Here is a 15,464-nt window from a genome sequence, read left to right on the forward strand (position 1 = left end):
GTCTCTCTCTTGCTCTCTCACTTTCGTCTCTCTCTTGCTCTGTCTCTCTCTTGCTCTCTCACTTTCGTCTCTCTCTTGCTCTGTCTCTCTTGCTCTCTCACTTTCGTCTCTCTCTTGCTCTGTCTCTCTCTTGCTCTCTCACTTTCTTCTCTCTTCCTCTGTCTCTCTCTTGCTCTCTCACTTTCTCCTCTCTCTTCCTCTGTCTCTCTCTTGCTCTCTCACTTTCGTCTCTCTCTTGCTCTGTCTCTCTCTTGCTCTCTCACTTTCGTCTCTCTCTTGCTCTCTCACTTTCTCCTCTCTCTTCCTCTGTCTCCCTCTTGTTCTCTCACTTTCTCCTCTCTCTTCCTCTGTCTCTCTCTTGCTCTCTCACTTTCGTCTCTCTCTTGCTCTGTCTCTCTCTTGCTCTCTCACTTTCGTCTCTCTCTTGCTCTGTCTCTCTCTTGCTCTCTCACTTTCGTCTCTCTCTTGCTCTGTCTCTCTCTTGCTCTCTCACTTTCGTCTCTCTCTTGCTCTCTCACTTTCGTCTCTCTCTTGCTCTCTCACTTTCGTCTCTCTCTTGCTCTCTCACTTTCGTCTCTCTCTTCCTCTGTCTCCCTCTTGCTCTCTCACTTTCGTCTCTCTTGCTCTCTCGCTCCAGTTTGCCCTGTGGGTGGATGCAGTGATATTTGTGTTCAGTCTGGAGGATGAGATCAGTTTCCAGACAGTCTACCATTACTACAGCCGCATGGCTAACTACCGCAACACTGCTGAGGTGCCTCTGGTGCTGGTGGGGACGCAAGGTGAGACACACACACACACACACACACTGGCACGCAGAGACACACACACTGGCACACACACACTGACGCACACTGGCACACAGAGACACACACACTTGCCGCGCAGAGACACACATACACGCACACACACACACTGGCACACACTGGCACGCAGAGACACACACACTGGCACACACACACACACACACTGGCACGCAGAGACACACACACTGGCACACACACACACACACACTGGCACGCAGAGACACACACACTGGCACACACACACACACACACTGGCACACAGAGACACACACACTTGCCGCGCAGAGACACACATACACGCACACACACACACTGGCACAGAGACACACACACACTTGCCACGTAGAGACACACACACACACACACTGGCACGCAGAGACACACTGGCACGCAGAGACACACATACACTGGCACGCAGAGAAACATACATGCACAAACACACAGTACATGAACAGAATACTTGGTTGCACCATAGTTCCATACACGTCCTTGCATCTTTCCTCCAGCTATCTGAAATCCCTTCCTTGGAGTGCCACTGCCACCTAGCGTCTGTTTGTAATTACTGCAATAAGACATGCACTTCCTGTCTGTCAGCACTAGAGGGCGCCACATGATTGTCTATTTCTGTGATTGCAGATGCTATCAGCTCAGCCAATCCCCGGGTCATCGATGACACGCGAGCACGCAAGCTGTCCAATGACCTGAAGCGCTGCACCTACTATGAGACGTGTGCCACCTACGGCCTCAATGTGGAACGGGTCTTCCAGGACGGTAAGACTGTTATAGAAAACCAAGATTACCCACCTTTTGAGTTGTCTGTTCTAACTCAACAATAACTGTACATCATGGATTATCTATTTCCATTCATTCAACACAACTTAGATACAGGAAGTTGGGAGACAGACTTATGAGAATAAAAATACATTTTAGAATGTGTTTATGCAGATTAAATGTTTCTCACAGGTTGTGGATTTGGTTTAATTTGGGGTAGCAATTATCATCCATAAAATACAGTTGGTCAGCTGAAGCCACTACCTGTAATTCATACATCTCTACAGTGTGCAGCCAAAGCTCTTTCCTTCCTTTATAAAGACATGCCGGGAAACAGTAAGAAGCTGGGAAGCAAGGTGACATTCCCCTGATGACTGGCCGTTTGCTTGGTCTTAATCATCTGTCAATTAACTATTAAATGGGCCTTCTCATCTATTCAGCTGAAGAGAACCGCAATTACATTTTATAATACAGGGAGGGGAGCGGGCTGAGTCACAAGGTCCCTCTAATGGACAACGGCACCCAGTCCAGCAGCACCAGCCATTCGCTGCCCATGTCACATGATCTCAACCAGCATGGAGAAATACATAAAACACGTGATGAGGAATGAGAGGGAGAGGATGGTTCAAGAGATATGGCTGACCTGTGACTCCAAAATATATATAGCTGTTCTTGGACTCCCTTTTCCATCAAGAAATATGGCTGACCTTGGACTCCCTTTGCCCCTGAGAAATATGGCTGACCTTTCATTCCCTTTTCCACCAAGAAATATCCAGTTTCTTCATTAAAGTGTCCATGTGTCCATAACAAGTATAAGACGGTCTGCTCTCACTACTGTAAGTCTCTCTGGATAAGAGCGTCTGATAAATGACTCATGTCAGAATGTCTCCATGAAGCCACCAAGCCCTGGTGTCCACAGTGTTATCTAGCTAGATGCTGTTCAGAATGGACCTGTATGGTCTATAGTAGCTTGTTGGAGGTGATGTCTTCTAGAAGAGTCTTCACTATACTCCTATAGTATGGTCACCCGTGTTAATATCAAGTAGGAGTCCTGCTCCAGTGGGTCAGCCCTGAGGCTGTTCTGCTATATCACCTATATTAATCACCAAGCTGTAACTCATTAATAAAGCTGTGGTGTCATCATGGGGGAGCTGAGGCGGGGCATGGGCCCAGCTAGGCTGTAATTAGGGAAATATATGGCATGCAATCAGTGGTTCATTACCAGCAATACACCAAATCATCCTCCACAATGACAAGTCTTTCTGTGTGTCTCTCTCTCTGTGTGTCTCTCTCTCTGTGTGTCTCTCTCTCTGTGTCTCTCTCTCTGTGTGTCTCTCTCTCTGTGTGTCTCTCTCTCTGTGTGTCTCTCTCTCTGTGTGTCTCTCTCTCTCTCTCTCTGTGTGTCTCTCTCTGTGTGTGTGTGTCTCTCTCTCTGTGTGTCTCTCTCTCTGTGTCTCTCTGTGTGTGTGTGTCTCTCTGTGTGTCTGTGTGTGTGTGTCTCTCTGTGTGTCTGTGTGTGTGTGTGTCTCTCTGTGTGTGTCTGTGTGTGTGTGTCTCTCTCTGTGTGTGTCTGTGTGTGTGTGTCTCTCTCTGTGTGTGTGTGTCTCTCTCTCTGTGTGTGTGTGTCTGTGTGTCTCTGTGTGTGTGTGTGTGTCGCTAAGTCTGCTGGACTCATTTCTGTTTTATTTCCACTTGTATCACAAAATGCTATTTTCTGTAACCAAGAACGTGGATTTCGAAATGATTCATCATGAAATGAATGATGTATCTGGTAAATATGATCAATCTAAAACACTTAATGGCCATTGTGGGTCCAAGTGAGAAAATGTTGTCATTACATTGACTGACCACTAGAGAGCAGTAGGTGAATACACATGAAGACTGTTGTGGTCTCTTCAGACCAGCTTTTCTGTGGAGCCCTGCTGGTGTAGATCTGAAAGTCTCTTTCAATATGACTACTGAGGCTCTGTTTTCAGACATGATCAAATGCAAGACATATACTATCAGTTTTTGCATGATGCACTTGAAATCAGACTACGTGGTGTTTCCAACCTGAATCCATCGATAGATGGTTTGAAACCCCAGAGTAAAAGAGGTCTCAGTGGATTTACAAGTCGCTTAGAAGTCGTTTGGGGTGTGGGTGACAGACTGACAGACAGCAGCCTCCAGACTGACAGACAGCAGCCTCCAGACGGACAGACAGCAGCCTCCAGACTGACAGACAGCAGCCTCCAGACGGACAGACAGCAGCCTCCAGACGGACAGACAGCAGCCTCCAGACGGACAGACAGCAGCCTCCAGACGGACAGACAGCAGTCTCCAGACGGACAGACTGCAGCCTCCAGACGGACAGACTGCAGCCTCCAGACGGACAGACTGCAGCCTCCAGACTGACAGACAGCAGCCTCCAGACGGACAGACAGCAGCCTCCAGACTGACAGACAGCAGCCTCCAGACGGACAGACAGCAGCCTCCAGACGGACAGACAGCAGCCTCCAGACGGACAGACAGCAGTCTCCAGACGGACAGACTGCAGCCTCCAGACGGACAGACTGCAGCCTCCAGACGGACAGACTGCAGCCTCCAGACGGACAGACTGCAGCCTCCAGACGGACAGACTGCAGCCTCCAGACGGACAGACTGCAGCCTCCAGACGGACAGACTGCAGCCTCCAGACGGACAGACTGCAGCCTCCAGACGGACAGACTGCAGCCTCCAGACGGACAGACTGCAGCCTCCAGACGGACAGACTGCAGCCTCCAGACGGACAGACTGCAGCCTCCAGACGGACAGACTGCAGCCTCCAGACGGACAGACTGCAGCCTCCAGACGGACAGACTGCAGCCTCCAGACGGACAGACTGCAGCCTCCAGACGGACAGACTGCAGCCTCCAGACGGACAGACTGCAGCCTCCAGACGGACAGACGGCAGCCTCCATCCAGACTGACTGACTGACGGCAGCCTCCAGACGGACAGACTGCAGCCTCCAGACGGACAGACTGCAGCCTCCAGACGGACAGACTGCAGCATCCAGACGGACAGACTGCAGCATCCAGACGGACAGACTGCAGCCTCCAGACGGACAGACTGCAGCATCCAGACTGACTGACTGACGGCAGCCTCCAGACGGACAGACTGCAGCCTCCAGACGGACAGACTGCAGCCTCCAGACTGACTGACTGACGGCAGCCTCCAGACGGACAGACTGCAGCCTCCAGACGGACAGACTGCAGCCTCCAGACGGACAGACTGCAGCATCCAGACGGACAGACTGCAGCATCCAGACTGACTGACTGACGGCAGCCTCCAGACTGACTGACTGCAGCCTCCAGACGGACAGACTGCAGCATCCAGACTGACTGACTGACGGCAGCCTCCAGACGGACAGACTGCAGCCTCCAGACGGACAGACTGCAGCCTCCAGACGGACAGACTGCAGCCTCCAGACGGACAGACTGCAGCATCCAGACGGACAGACTGCAGCATCCAGACGGACTGACTGCAGCCTCCAGACGGACAGACTGCAGCCTCCAGACGGACAGACTGCAGCCTCCAGACGGACAGACTGCAGCCTCCAGACGGACAGACTGCAGCCTCCAGACGGACAGACTGCAGCCTCCAGACGGACAGACTGCAGCCTCCAGACGGACAGACTGCAGCATCCAGACGGACAGACTGCAGCATCCAGACGGACAGACTGCAGCATCCAGACTGACAGACTGCAGCATCCAGACTGACAGACTGCAGCATCCAGACTGACAGACTGCAGCATCCAGACTGACTGACTGACGGCAGCCTCCATCCAGACTGACTGACTGACGGCAGCCTCCATCCAGACTGACTGACTGACGGCAGCCTCCATCCAGACTGACTGACTGACGGCAGCCTCCATCCAGACTGACTGACTGACTGACTGACTGACTGACTGACTGACTGACTGACGGCAGCCTCCATCCAGACTGACTGACTGACGGCAGCCTCCATCCTCCATCCAGACTGACTGACTGACTGACTGACTGACGGCAGCCTCCATCCAGACTGACTGACTGACGGCAGCCTCCATCCTCCATCCAGACTGACTGACTGACGGCAGCCTCCATCCAGACTGACTGACTGACGGCAGCCTCCATCCAGACTGACTGACTGACGGCAGCCTCCATCCAGACTGACTGACAGACTGCAGCCTCCATCCAGACTGACTGACTGACGGCAGCCTCCATCCAGACTGACTGACAGACTGCAGCCTCCATCCAGACTGACTGACAGACTGCAGCCTCCATCCAGACTGACTGACTGACGGCAGCCTCCATCCAGACTGACTGACTGACGGCAGCCTCCATCCTCCATCCAGACTGACTGACTGACGGCAGCCTCCAGATCTATTCCTACTCCAGGGAAATCAGCTGGATCTCAAGATGTTTAGTTGACTCATTCTCTCTATGGGAACCCCGGCCCTGCAGCACACACTTCTCTGGGATTTGATGGGGATGAGGTGTGTGTGTGTGTGTGTGCGCGGGTTAGTTTTTGTACAGTGAGATGATTGTAACAGCCCTCTGTTTTGGTGAGTGCAGCAGATGCAGCCGGCTCTAGATAGATACCATCCCAGTGTCAACTTGGTCGTATATACAGGGACCAGTACCGAGTCGATGATAACTTGGCCATATACACAGGGACCAGTACCGAGTCGATGATAACTTGGCCATATACACAGGGACCAGTACCGAGTCGATGATAACTTGGCCATATACACAGGGACCAGTACCGAGTCGATGATAACTTGGCCATATACACAGGGACCAGTACCGAGTCGATGATAACTTGGCCATATACACAGGGACCAGTACCGAGTCGATGATAACTTGGCCATATACACAGGGACCAGTACCGAGTCGATGATAACTTGGCCATATACACAGGGACCAGTACCGAGTCGATGATAACTTGGCCATATACACAGGGACCAGTACCGAGTCGATGATAACTTGGCCATATACACGGGGTACCAGTACCGAGTCGATGATAACTTGGCCATATACACGGGGTACCAGTACCGAGTCGATGATAACTAGGCCATATACACGGGGTACCAGTACCGAGTCGATAACTTGGCTATATACACGGGGAACCAGTACCGAGCCAATGATAACTTGGTTATATACACAGGGTACCAGTAGGGAGTAAATGGTAACTTGGTTATATACACAGGGTACCAGTACCGAGCCAATGATAACTTGGTTATATACACGGGGAACCAGTACCGAGCCAATGATAACTTGGTTATATACACAGGGTACCAGTAGGGAGTAAATGGTAACTTGGTTATATACACAGGGTACCAGTACCGAGCCAATGATAACTTGGTTATATACACGGGGTACCAGTACCGAGCCAATGATAACTTGGTTATATACACAGGGTACCAGTAGGGAGTCGATGTGCAGGGGTACGAGGTAATTGAGGTAGATATGTATATATAGGTAGAGAAAGTGACAACAGGATGATAATAAACTGTAACAGCAGCGTATGTGATGAGTCAAAAGAGGTTATTGTAATAATGGTCAATGCAGATAGTCCAGGTAGCAATTGGTTAACTATTTAACTAACTGTTTAGCAGTCTTATGGCTTAAGGGTACACGCTGCTCAGGGTCCTGTTGGTTCCAGACTTGGTGCTCCGGTACCGCTTGCCATGCGGTAGCAGAGAGAACAGTCTATGACTAGGGTGGTTGGAGTCTTTGGCAGTTTTTGTAGAGGTCCTGGATAGCAGAGAGTTCGGTCACAGTGATGTACTGGGCCGTTCTCACTACCCTCTGTAGCGCCTTGTGGTTGGATGCAGAGCAGTCTCCATACTAAGCGCTGATGCAGCCAGTCAAGATGCTCTCAATGGTGCAGCTGTAGAACTTTCTGAGGATCTGAGGGCCTATGCAGAATCTGTTCAGCCTCCTGAAGGGGGAGGCCCTGTTTCCTCGACTGTGTTGGTGTGTGTGGACCATGTTATTTCCTTAGTGATGTGGACACGAGGAACTTGAAGCTCTCCACCTGCTCCACTACAGCCCTGTGTATGTGAATGGAGGTATGCTCGGCCCTCCGTTTCCTGTAGTCCATGATCAGCTCCTTTGTCTTGCTGACGTTGAGGGGCACGTTGTTGTCCTGGCACCACACTGCCAGGTCAATGACCTCCTCCCTGTAGGCCGTCTCATGGTCGTCGGTGGTCAGGCCCACCACCGTCTCATGGTCGTCGGTGGTCAGGCCCACCACCGTCTCATGGTCGTCGGTGGTCAGGCCCACCACCGTCGCGTCGTCGGCAGACTTAATGATGGTGTTGGAGTCATGCGCGACCTCGTAGTCGTCAGTGTGTAAATCCTCTGTGCTGCTGAGCCAGGAGGGAGCTTCAGAAACTCAATACCCTGCTATTATCCTGTTAGTTGTTACACTGCTGGTGAAGCCAAATCTACTGTCCTTCTCAGGGTGTGAGTGTGGGCGTGTCTGACAGCCAGGTCCCTCATCTGTGGTAAATGAATGCTAAGAAAAAAAGTCTAAAATCCTTATTAGTGACACTGTCTCCTTTTTTATTTAATGATCCTCAATGAATCAGGCCTTTTAGAATGATCCACTCCAGTGGAATTCATTGATGAGTACCAAAATTATTATTTTCATGTTTTGTGCCGCAGCCGCGCCTTGGCAGCAGTTTTCTGCCCAGAGGTGTGTGTGTGTCTCTCTTTTTCTCTGTGTGTGTGTGTGTGTCTCTTTTTCTCTGTGTGTGTGTGTGTGTCTCTTTTTCTCTGTATGTGTGTATCTCTCTTTTTCTCTGTATGTGTGTCTCTCTTTTTCTCTGTATGTGTGTATCTCTCTTTTTCTCTCTGTGTGTGTGTGTGTGTGTGTGTGTGTGTGTGTGTGTGTGTGTGTGTGGCGCGTGCACCAAGTACATGTATGCACACACGCTTGAGTTTGCCTGAATTAGCCTCCTTCCCTCTTGCATCCAAGCTGCACATTTTCCGTAATTACTACTTTACATGACCTTAATTTGGAGACGGAGGACTGTAGTAATGACGATGTGTGGCGGGGGCTCTCTGCCTTCGCTAGAGGAGGATGTGGTTAAGATGCTCAACAAAAATAATTGGTCCGAGGCGATCGTAAGATCCCCCCCCCCCCACCCCCACACTAATTCTCCTGTAATAGAGGACCAATAGCATCATCTCTAGTCATCTACCTCCTGTGTTTCTCTCATTTACTCACGGTCTCTGAATGTAATCGCAGACTCCATTTTGTTGAATAAAAGGTGGCGTTGAATTAAAGGTGACCTTTTGATTGTGGAGCGTATTCGCCTGACTGTAGAACTTGGTGCTCATACTCTATTCTCGCACGCACACACACACACACACACACACACACACACACACACACACACACACACACACACACACTGTTGGAGCCCGTTATGTCTGCTCCGAGCCCTGTGGTGTGTTTGTAGTGTGGTCCAGATAACTCAGTGTCTAAGGTGCTGGGTTCAATTCCCTCACGTCATGTGACACGTGCTTTGGATGGAAGGAACTGTGGAGTTTTGTTATGATGGTGAAGATTACTATTCTTTTTATATTAGTATTGTTTTGAATATAATTTTTGTTTTATTTGCTGGTATACTGCAGCGCATAGAGAAACAGGTCTGTTTAGAATTACATTATGTCTGACTTTCACCATTCAGTCGTTCTGCAGATAAATTGCGTTTTAAAACACAGATGATAAATGAAAGTGTTGTAGATTTAGCCCGTCTCCCTTAATTCATCGCCAGGGGAATAGTGAAGCAGACAGTTGAAAATGAAGCTGCAATTTATAAAACAGAAATCATTCCTCAACACATTTTGTGTATTGATCTTTGCAGCCTTGCATGCGTAGTCCCTGATCTCACTTTAACTATGGATCGCTTTCTGTTAGGCATACGATATGTGTACCATCATTTATGCAAGCTACATACGTACATTATGAAGCACCTGCTCATATAGGCTATGAATCCCTGCCATAAGTTCATGTTGATTTGCACTAATTTGACATGATTCCAATGGGACTTTATGGAGATTCAAAGTAACAGTAAAATAATGCCAAGTCTTGTTTTAAATCAAATAAAACAGCCAATGAGTTGTAATGTGAGGATAATATGAGGTGTAATGTGTGAACAAGAATAATATGAGTTGTAATGTGTGAACGAGGATAATATGAGTTGTAATGTGAGGATAATATGAGGTGTAATGTGTGAACAAGAATAATATGAGTTGTAATGTGTGAACAAGAATAATATGAGTTGTAATGTGTGAGGATAATATGAGGTGTAATGTGTGAGGATAATATGAGGTGTAATGTGTGAACAAGGATAATATGAGTTGTAATGTGTGAACGAGGATAATATGAGTTGTAATGTGAGGATAATATGAGTTGTAATGTGTGAGGATAATATGAGTTGTAATGTGTGAGGATAATATGAGTTGTAATGTGTGAGGATAATATGAGTTGTAATGTGTGAGGATAATATGAGTTGTAATGTGAGGATAATGAGTTGTAATGTGTGAGGATAATATAAGTTGTAATGTGTGAACAAGAATAATATGAGTTGTAATGTGAGGATAATATGAGTTGTAATGTGTGAGGATAATATGAGGTGTAATGTGAGGATAATATGAGTTGTAATGTGTGAACAAGAATAATATGAGTTGTAATGTGAGGATAATATGAGTTGTAATGTGAGGATAATATGAGTTGTAATGTGTGAACAAGAATAATATGAGTTGTAATGTGAGGATAATATGAGTTGTAATGTGTGAGGATAATATGAGTTGTAATGTGTGAGGATAATATGAGTTGTAATGTGAGGATAATGAGTTGTAATGTGTGAGGATAATATGAGTTGTAATGTGTGAACAAGGATAATATGAGTTGTAATGTGTGAACAAGAATAATATGAGTTGTAATGTGTGAGGATAATATGAGGTGTAATGTGTGAGGATAATATGAGGTGTAATGTGTGAACAAGGATAATATGAGTTGTAATGTGTGAACGAGGATAATATGAGTTGTAATGTGAGGATAATATGAGTTGTAATGTGTGAGGATAATATGAGTTGTAATGTGTGAGGATAATATGAGTTGTAATGTGAGGATAATGAGTTGTAATGTGTGAGGATAATATGAGTTGTAATGTGTGAACAAGAATAATATGAGTTGTAATGTGTGAACAAGGATAATATGAGTTGTAATGTGTGAACGAGGATAATATGAGTTGTAATGTGAGGATAATATGAGTTGTAATGTGTGAGGATAATATGAGTTGTAATGTGAGGATAATATGAGTTGTAATGTGTGAGGATAATATGAGGTGTAATGTGAGGATAATATGTGAACAAGGATAATATGAGTTGTAATGTGTGAACAAGGATAATATGAGTTGTAATGTGTGAGGATAATATGAGTTGTAATGTGAGGATAATATGAGAACAAGGATAATATGAGGTGTAATGTGAGGACAATATGAGGTGTAATGTGTGAGGATAATATGAGTTGTAATGTGAGGATAATATGAGGTGTGATGTGTGAGGATAATATGAGTTGTAATGTGAGGATAATATGAGTTGTAATGTGTGAACAAGGATAATATGAGGTGTAATGTGAGGATAAAATGAGTTGTAATGTGTGAACAACGATAATATGAATTGTAATGTGTGAACAAGGATAATATGAGTTGTAATGTGTGAGGATAATATGAGTTGTAATGTGTGAACAAGGATAATATGAGTTGTAATGTGTGAACAAGGATAATATGAGTTGTAATGTGTGAACAAGGATAATATGAGTTGTAATGTGTGAACAAGGATAATATGAGTTGTAATGTGAGGATAATATGAGTTGTAATGTGTGAGGATAATATGAGTTGTAATGTGTGAACAAGGATAATATGAGTTGTAATGTGTGAACAAGGATAATATGAGTTGTAATGTGTGAACAAGGATAATATGAGTTGTAATGTGTGAACAAGGATAATATGAGGTGTAATGTGTGAACAAGGATAATATGAATTGTAATGTGTGAACAAGGATAATAAGAGTTGTAATGTGTGAACAAGGATAATAAGAGTTGTAATGTGTGAACAAGGATAATATGAGTTGTAATGTGTGAACAAGGATAATATGAGTTGTAATGTGTGAACAAGGATAATATGAGGTGTAATGTGTGAACAAGGATAATATGAGTTGTAATGTGTGAACAAGGATAAAATATATGATCCTGTTGGATGAGTGGTCAGAACATTTACCATTAAAATAATTGGCACAGATACACAGTCATCAACATGCATTAGATTTATGATGGGGGGGGGGCAAATGAAGAGGATTCGTTTGTTTTGGCAGGGTCGTGTGTGTGTGTGTGTGTGTGTGTGTGTGTGTGTGTGTGAACGTGCTATGTAGCGGTCCTGTCACACTCGTTTCGTGGTTCAGTGTTTTTGTGAGGTCAGAGGTTGTCATGGTAGAACCACACGACAGGAGTGTGTTTGTGTATTAATGTGTACAGTGCAGAAGGTATTCATACCCCTTGACTTATTACACATTTTGTTATTGGAGCCTGAATTCAACATTTTATAAATATATATTTTTTCCTCACCCATCTACACACAATATCCCATAATTCAGTGGTTGTAAAGATGGGGAGAGGTCTGGCCATAATAAAGAGATGCTCTGTTTTTGTGACACCACACTCCAAAAGCAAGTTCTGCAGACTCTAGTTTTGTCTGATCTTGATTATTGTCCAGTCGTGTGGTCCAGTGCTGCAAGAAAGACCTAGTTAAGCTGCAACTGGCCCAGATCAGAGCGGTACGTCTTGCTCTTCATTGTAATCAGAGGGCTGATATAAATACTATCCATGCCAGTCTCTCTTGGATAAGAGTTGAGGAGAGACTGACTACATCACTTTTTATTTTTATTAGAAACATGAATGTGTTGAAAATCCCAAATTGTTTGCATAGTCAACTTACACACAGCTCTGACACACACACTTATCCCACCAGACATGCCACCAGGGGTCTTTTCATAGTCCCCAAATCCAGAACAAATTCAAGAAAACGTACTGTATTTTATAGAGCCCATATTGCATGGAGCTCCCTTCCATCTCATATTGCTCAAATAAACAGCAAACCTGGTTTCAAAAAACAGATAAAGCAACACCTCACGGCACAACGCCTCTCCCCTATTTGACCTAGATAGTTTGTGTGTATGCATTGATATGTAGGCTACGTGTGCCTTTCTAAAAATGTATGTAGTTTTGTCCTTGAGCTGTTCTTGTCTGATGTTCTGTATTATGTCATTCTGTATTATGTTTCATGTTTTGTGTGGACCCCAGGAAGAGTATCTGCTGCTTTTGCAACAGCTAATGGGGATCCTAATACAATACCAAATAATGACGAAGTAAAAACATGTTTTTAGAAATTTTGCACAGTTATTGAAAATGAAATACCCATCTCATTTACTTAATTATTCTCACCCCTGAGTCACCACTTCGGCAGCATTTACAGCTGTGAGTCTTTCTGGGTAAGTCGAAGAGCTTTCCACACCTGGACTGTAAAACATTTGCCCATTTTATTATTTTCAAACTTCTTCAAGATCTGTGAGATTGGTTGTTGATAATTGCTAGACAACCATTTTCAGTTCTTGTCATAGATTTTTCAAGTAGATTCAAGTCAAAACTGTAACTCGTACACTCAGGAACATTCACTGTCTTCTTGGTAAGCAACTATATTTGTCCTTATGTTTTAGGTTAGGGTCCTGCTGTAAGGTGATTTCATCTCCCAGTGTCTGGTGGAAAGCAGATTGAATCAGGTTTTCCTCTATGATTTTGCATGTGCTTAGCTCCATTCCGTTTATTTTTTATCCTGAAAAACTCCCTGTTCCTTAAAACAATTACAAGTATACCCTTAACATGATGCAGCCACCACTATGCTTGAAAATATGGAGAGTGGTACTCAGTAATGTTTGGGCCAAATCCATAACATTTTGTATTCAGGACAAAAATTGAATTGCTTTGCCACATTTTTGCAGTATTACTTTAGTGCCTTGTTGCAAACAGAATGCATGTTTTGGAATATTTTTATTCTGTACCAGCTTCCTCCTTTTCACTCTGTCATTAAGGTTGATATTGTAGAGTAACTATAATGTTGTTGATCCATCCTCAGTTTTCTCCTATCACAGCCATTAAACTCTGTAACTGTTTTAAAGTCACCATTGGCCTCATGGTGAAATCCCTGAGCGGTATCCTTCCTCTCTGGCAGCTGAGTTGGGAAGGACGCCTGTATCTTTGTAGTGACTGGGTGTATTGATACACCATCCAAAGTGTAATTCATAACTTCATGCTCAAAGGGATATTCATTGTCTGCTTTTTTGTTGTTGTACCCATCTACCAATAGGTGCACTTCTCTGCGAGGCACGAGAGAAACTCCCTGGTTTTTGTGGTTGAATCTGTGTTTGAAATGCTTGACTGAGGGACCTTACAGATATTTGTATGTGTGGGTTACCGAGATGAGGTAGTTATTAAAACATCATGTTAAACACTATTATTACACACAGACTCCATGCAACTTACTACTTGACTTGTTAAGCACTTTTCCTCCTGAACTTATTTAGGCGTTGCCATAACAATGGAGTTGAATACTTATAGACATTTCAGCTTTTCATTTAAAAAACAGAATTCCACTTTGACATTATGGAGTATTGTGTGTAGGCCAGTGACAAAAAATATAAATGTCATCCATTTTAAATTCAGGCTGTAACTCAACAAAATGTGGGAAAAGACAAGGGGTGTGAATACTTTCTGATGGCATTGTATTTTTCTATGACATACACATAATGACCTGTGATGCTCTATCTGGTCAGGACGCTGTGGCCTGGGCAGGCTGTCTGTCTGAGGGATGGGGTGTGATGAGGGTGGTGTTCTATGGGGAGGGGGGGGGGGGGGGTGACAGGGATCCTGACAGCGCCCTGGCCCCTTGTCCATCAGCGCGCTAATTTAATTATCCTAATTATGGTCGCCATGGCAAGTCGCGCGCACCGCTGCAGCCGCCCCCGTGTCAGAGCCGGGACGCAGTGCTTCGTTAGCACACACTAACGAGCTGAGAAGCCTCGCTGTCCTCTTGCTGGAACACACACACACACACACACACACACACACACACACACACACACACACAGAGAGAAGCATTCACACATACTCACGCGCTTCAGGGACACTGATTTACGGTATTGTCACTGTCGTATACTTTTTATTGCTGTAATTAGCTACTGTGTTATAATGGACACAGTCAGGATTCTGATGCCACTGTATTTCACCAAGTCTAGAAGTTCTGAATCCGTTCATTCCAGATCAACAATAGAGAACTATGAAATCAGTCAACTTGTTGATGGAACCGTGCATGGTGAAAGTAATTACGACAACCATTCCAAATGAACTGGCTTCTGTGGAGCAAAGTAGATCCTATCACCTCTATACCTGTATCTCTGAATGACATTCACACTAGTGTTCAGCTCTGCTGCTCTCTTTAAAGTGAGACAGCATTTGAACAGTTCTATAATAATATAGAGTGGGAAGGCAGCAGTGCGTTTGGACTGTGTGTTTACAGGCCGTTGCAACAGCGAGACTTTAGATCATTACAACTTATTCTGCAAAAGCCATAAAACACTTCACAGTCCTATTGATCAAATAACCATGAAAAGGTAGACTCTCTCTCCCTCAGTTATACACAACAACAAGAACAACAACTAATGCTAGCCAGAGCGAAATCTAACGAAGAAACATTAGATAAACCCTCTCAGACTTTTTCAGCTTGTTGGCCTTCAAAATTACACTGATAAACAATGGGGAATTGT

The 15,464-nt window shown here is 45.2% G+C and overlaps 1 protein-coding gene across 1 annotated transcript in view; it reads left to right on the forward strand.

The window, feature by feature from the left end:
- Window positions 1-640: 640 nt before the first annotated feature.
- Window positions 641-15,464, forward strand: part of LOC129844746 (arf-GAP with GTPase, ANK repeat and PH domain-containing protein 1-like) — a 131,686-nt gene continuing 116,862 nt past the window's right edge. Inside the window, exons 1-2 of the mRNA XM_055912830.1 lie at window positions 641-779; window positions 1,440-1,574. Of these exons, the coding sequence (XP_055768805.1) occupies window positions 725-779; window positions 1,440-1,574 (190 nt within the window). The 5' untranslated portion in view covers window positions 641-724. The remainder of the gene's footprint in view (window positions 780-1,439; window positions 1,575-15,464) is intronic.

Source organism: Salvelinus fontinalis, unplaced genomic scaffold (genome assembly GCF_029448725.1).
Source record: "Salvelinus fontinalis isolate EN_2023a unplaced genomic scaffold, ASM2944872v1 scaffold_0221, whole genome shotgun sequence".
Lineage (NCBI taxonomy): Eukaryota > Metazoa > Chordata > Actinopteri > Salmoniformes > Salmonidae > Salvelinus > Salvelinus fontinalis.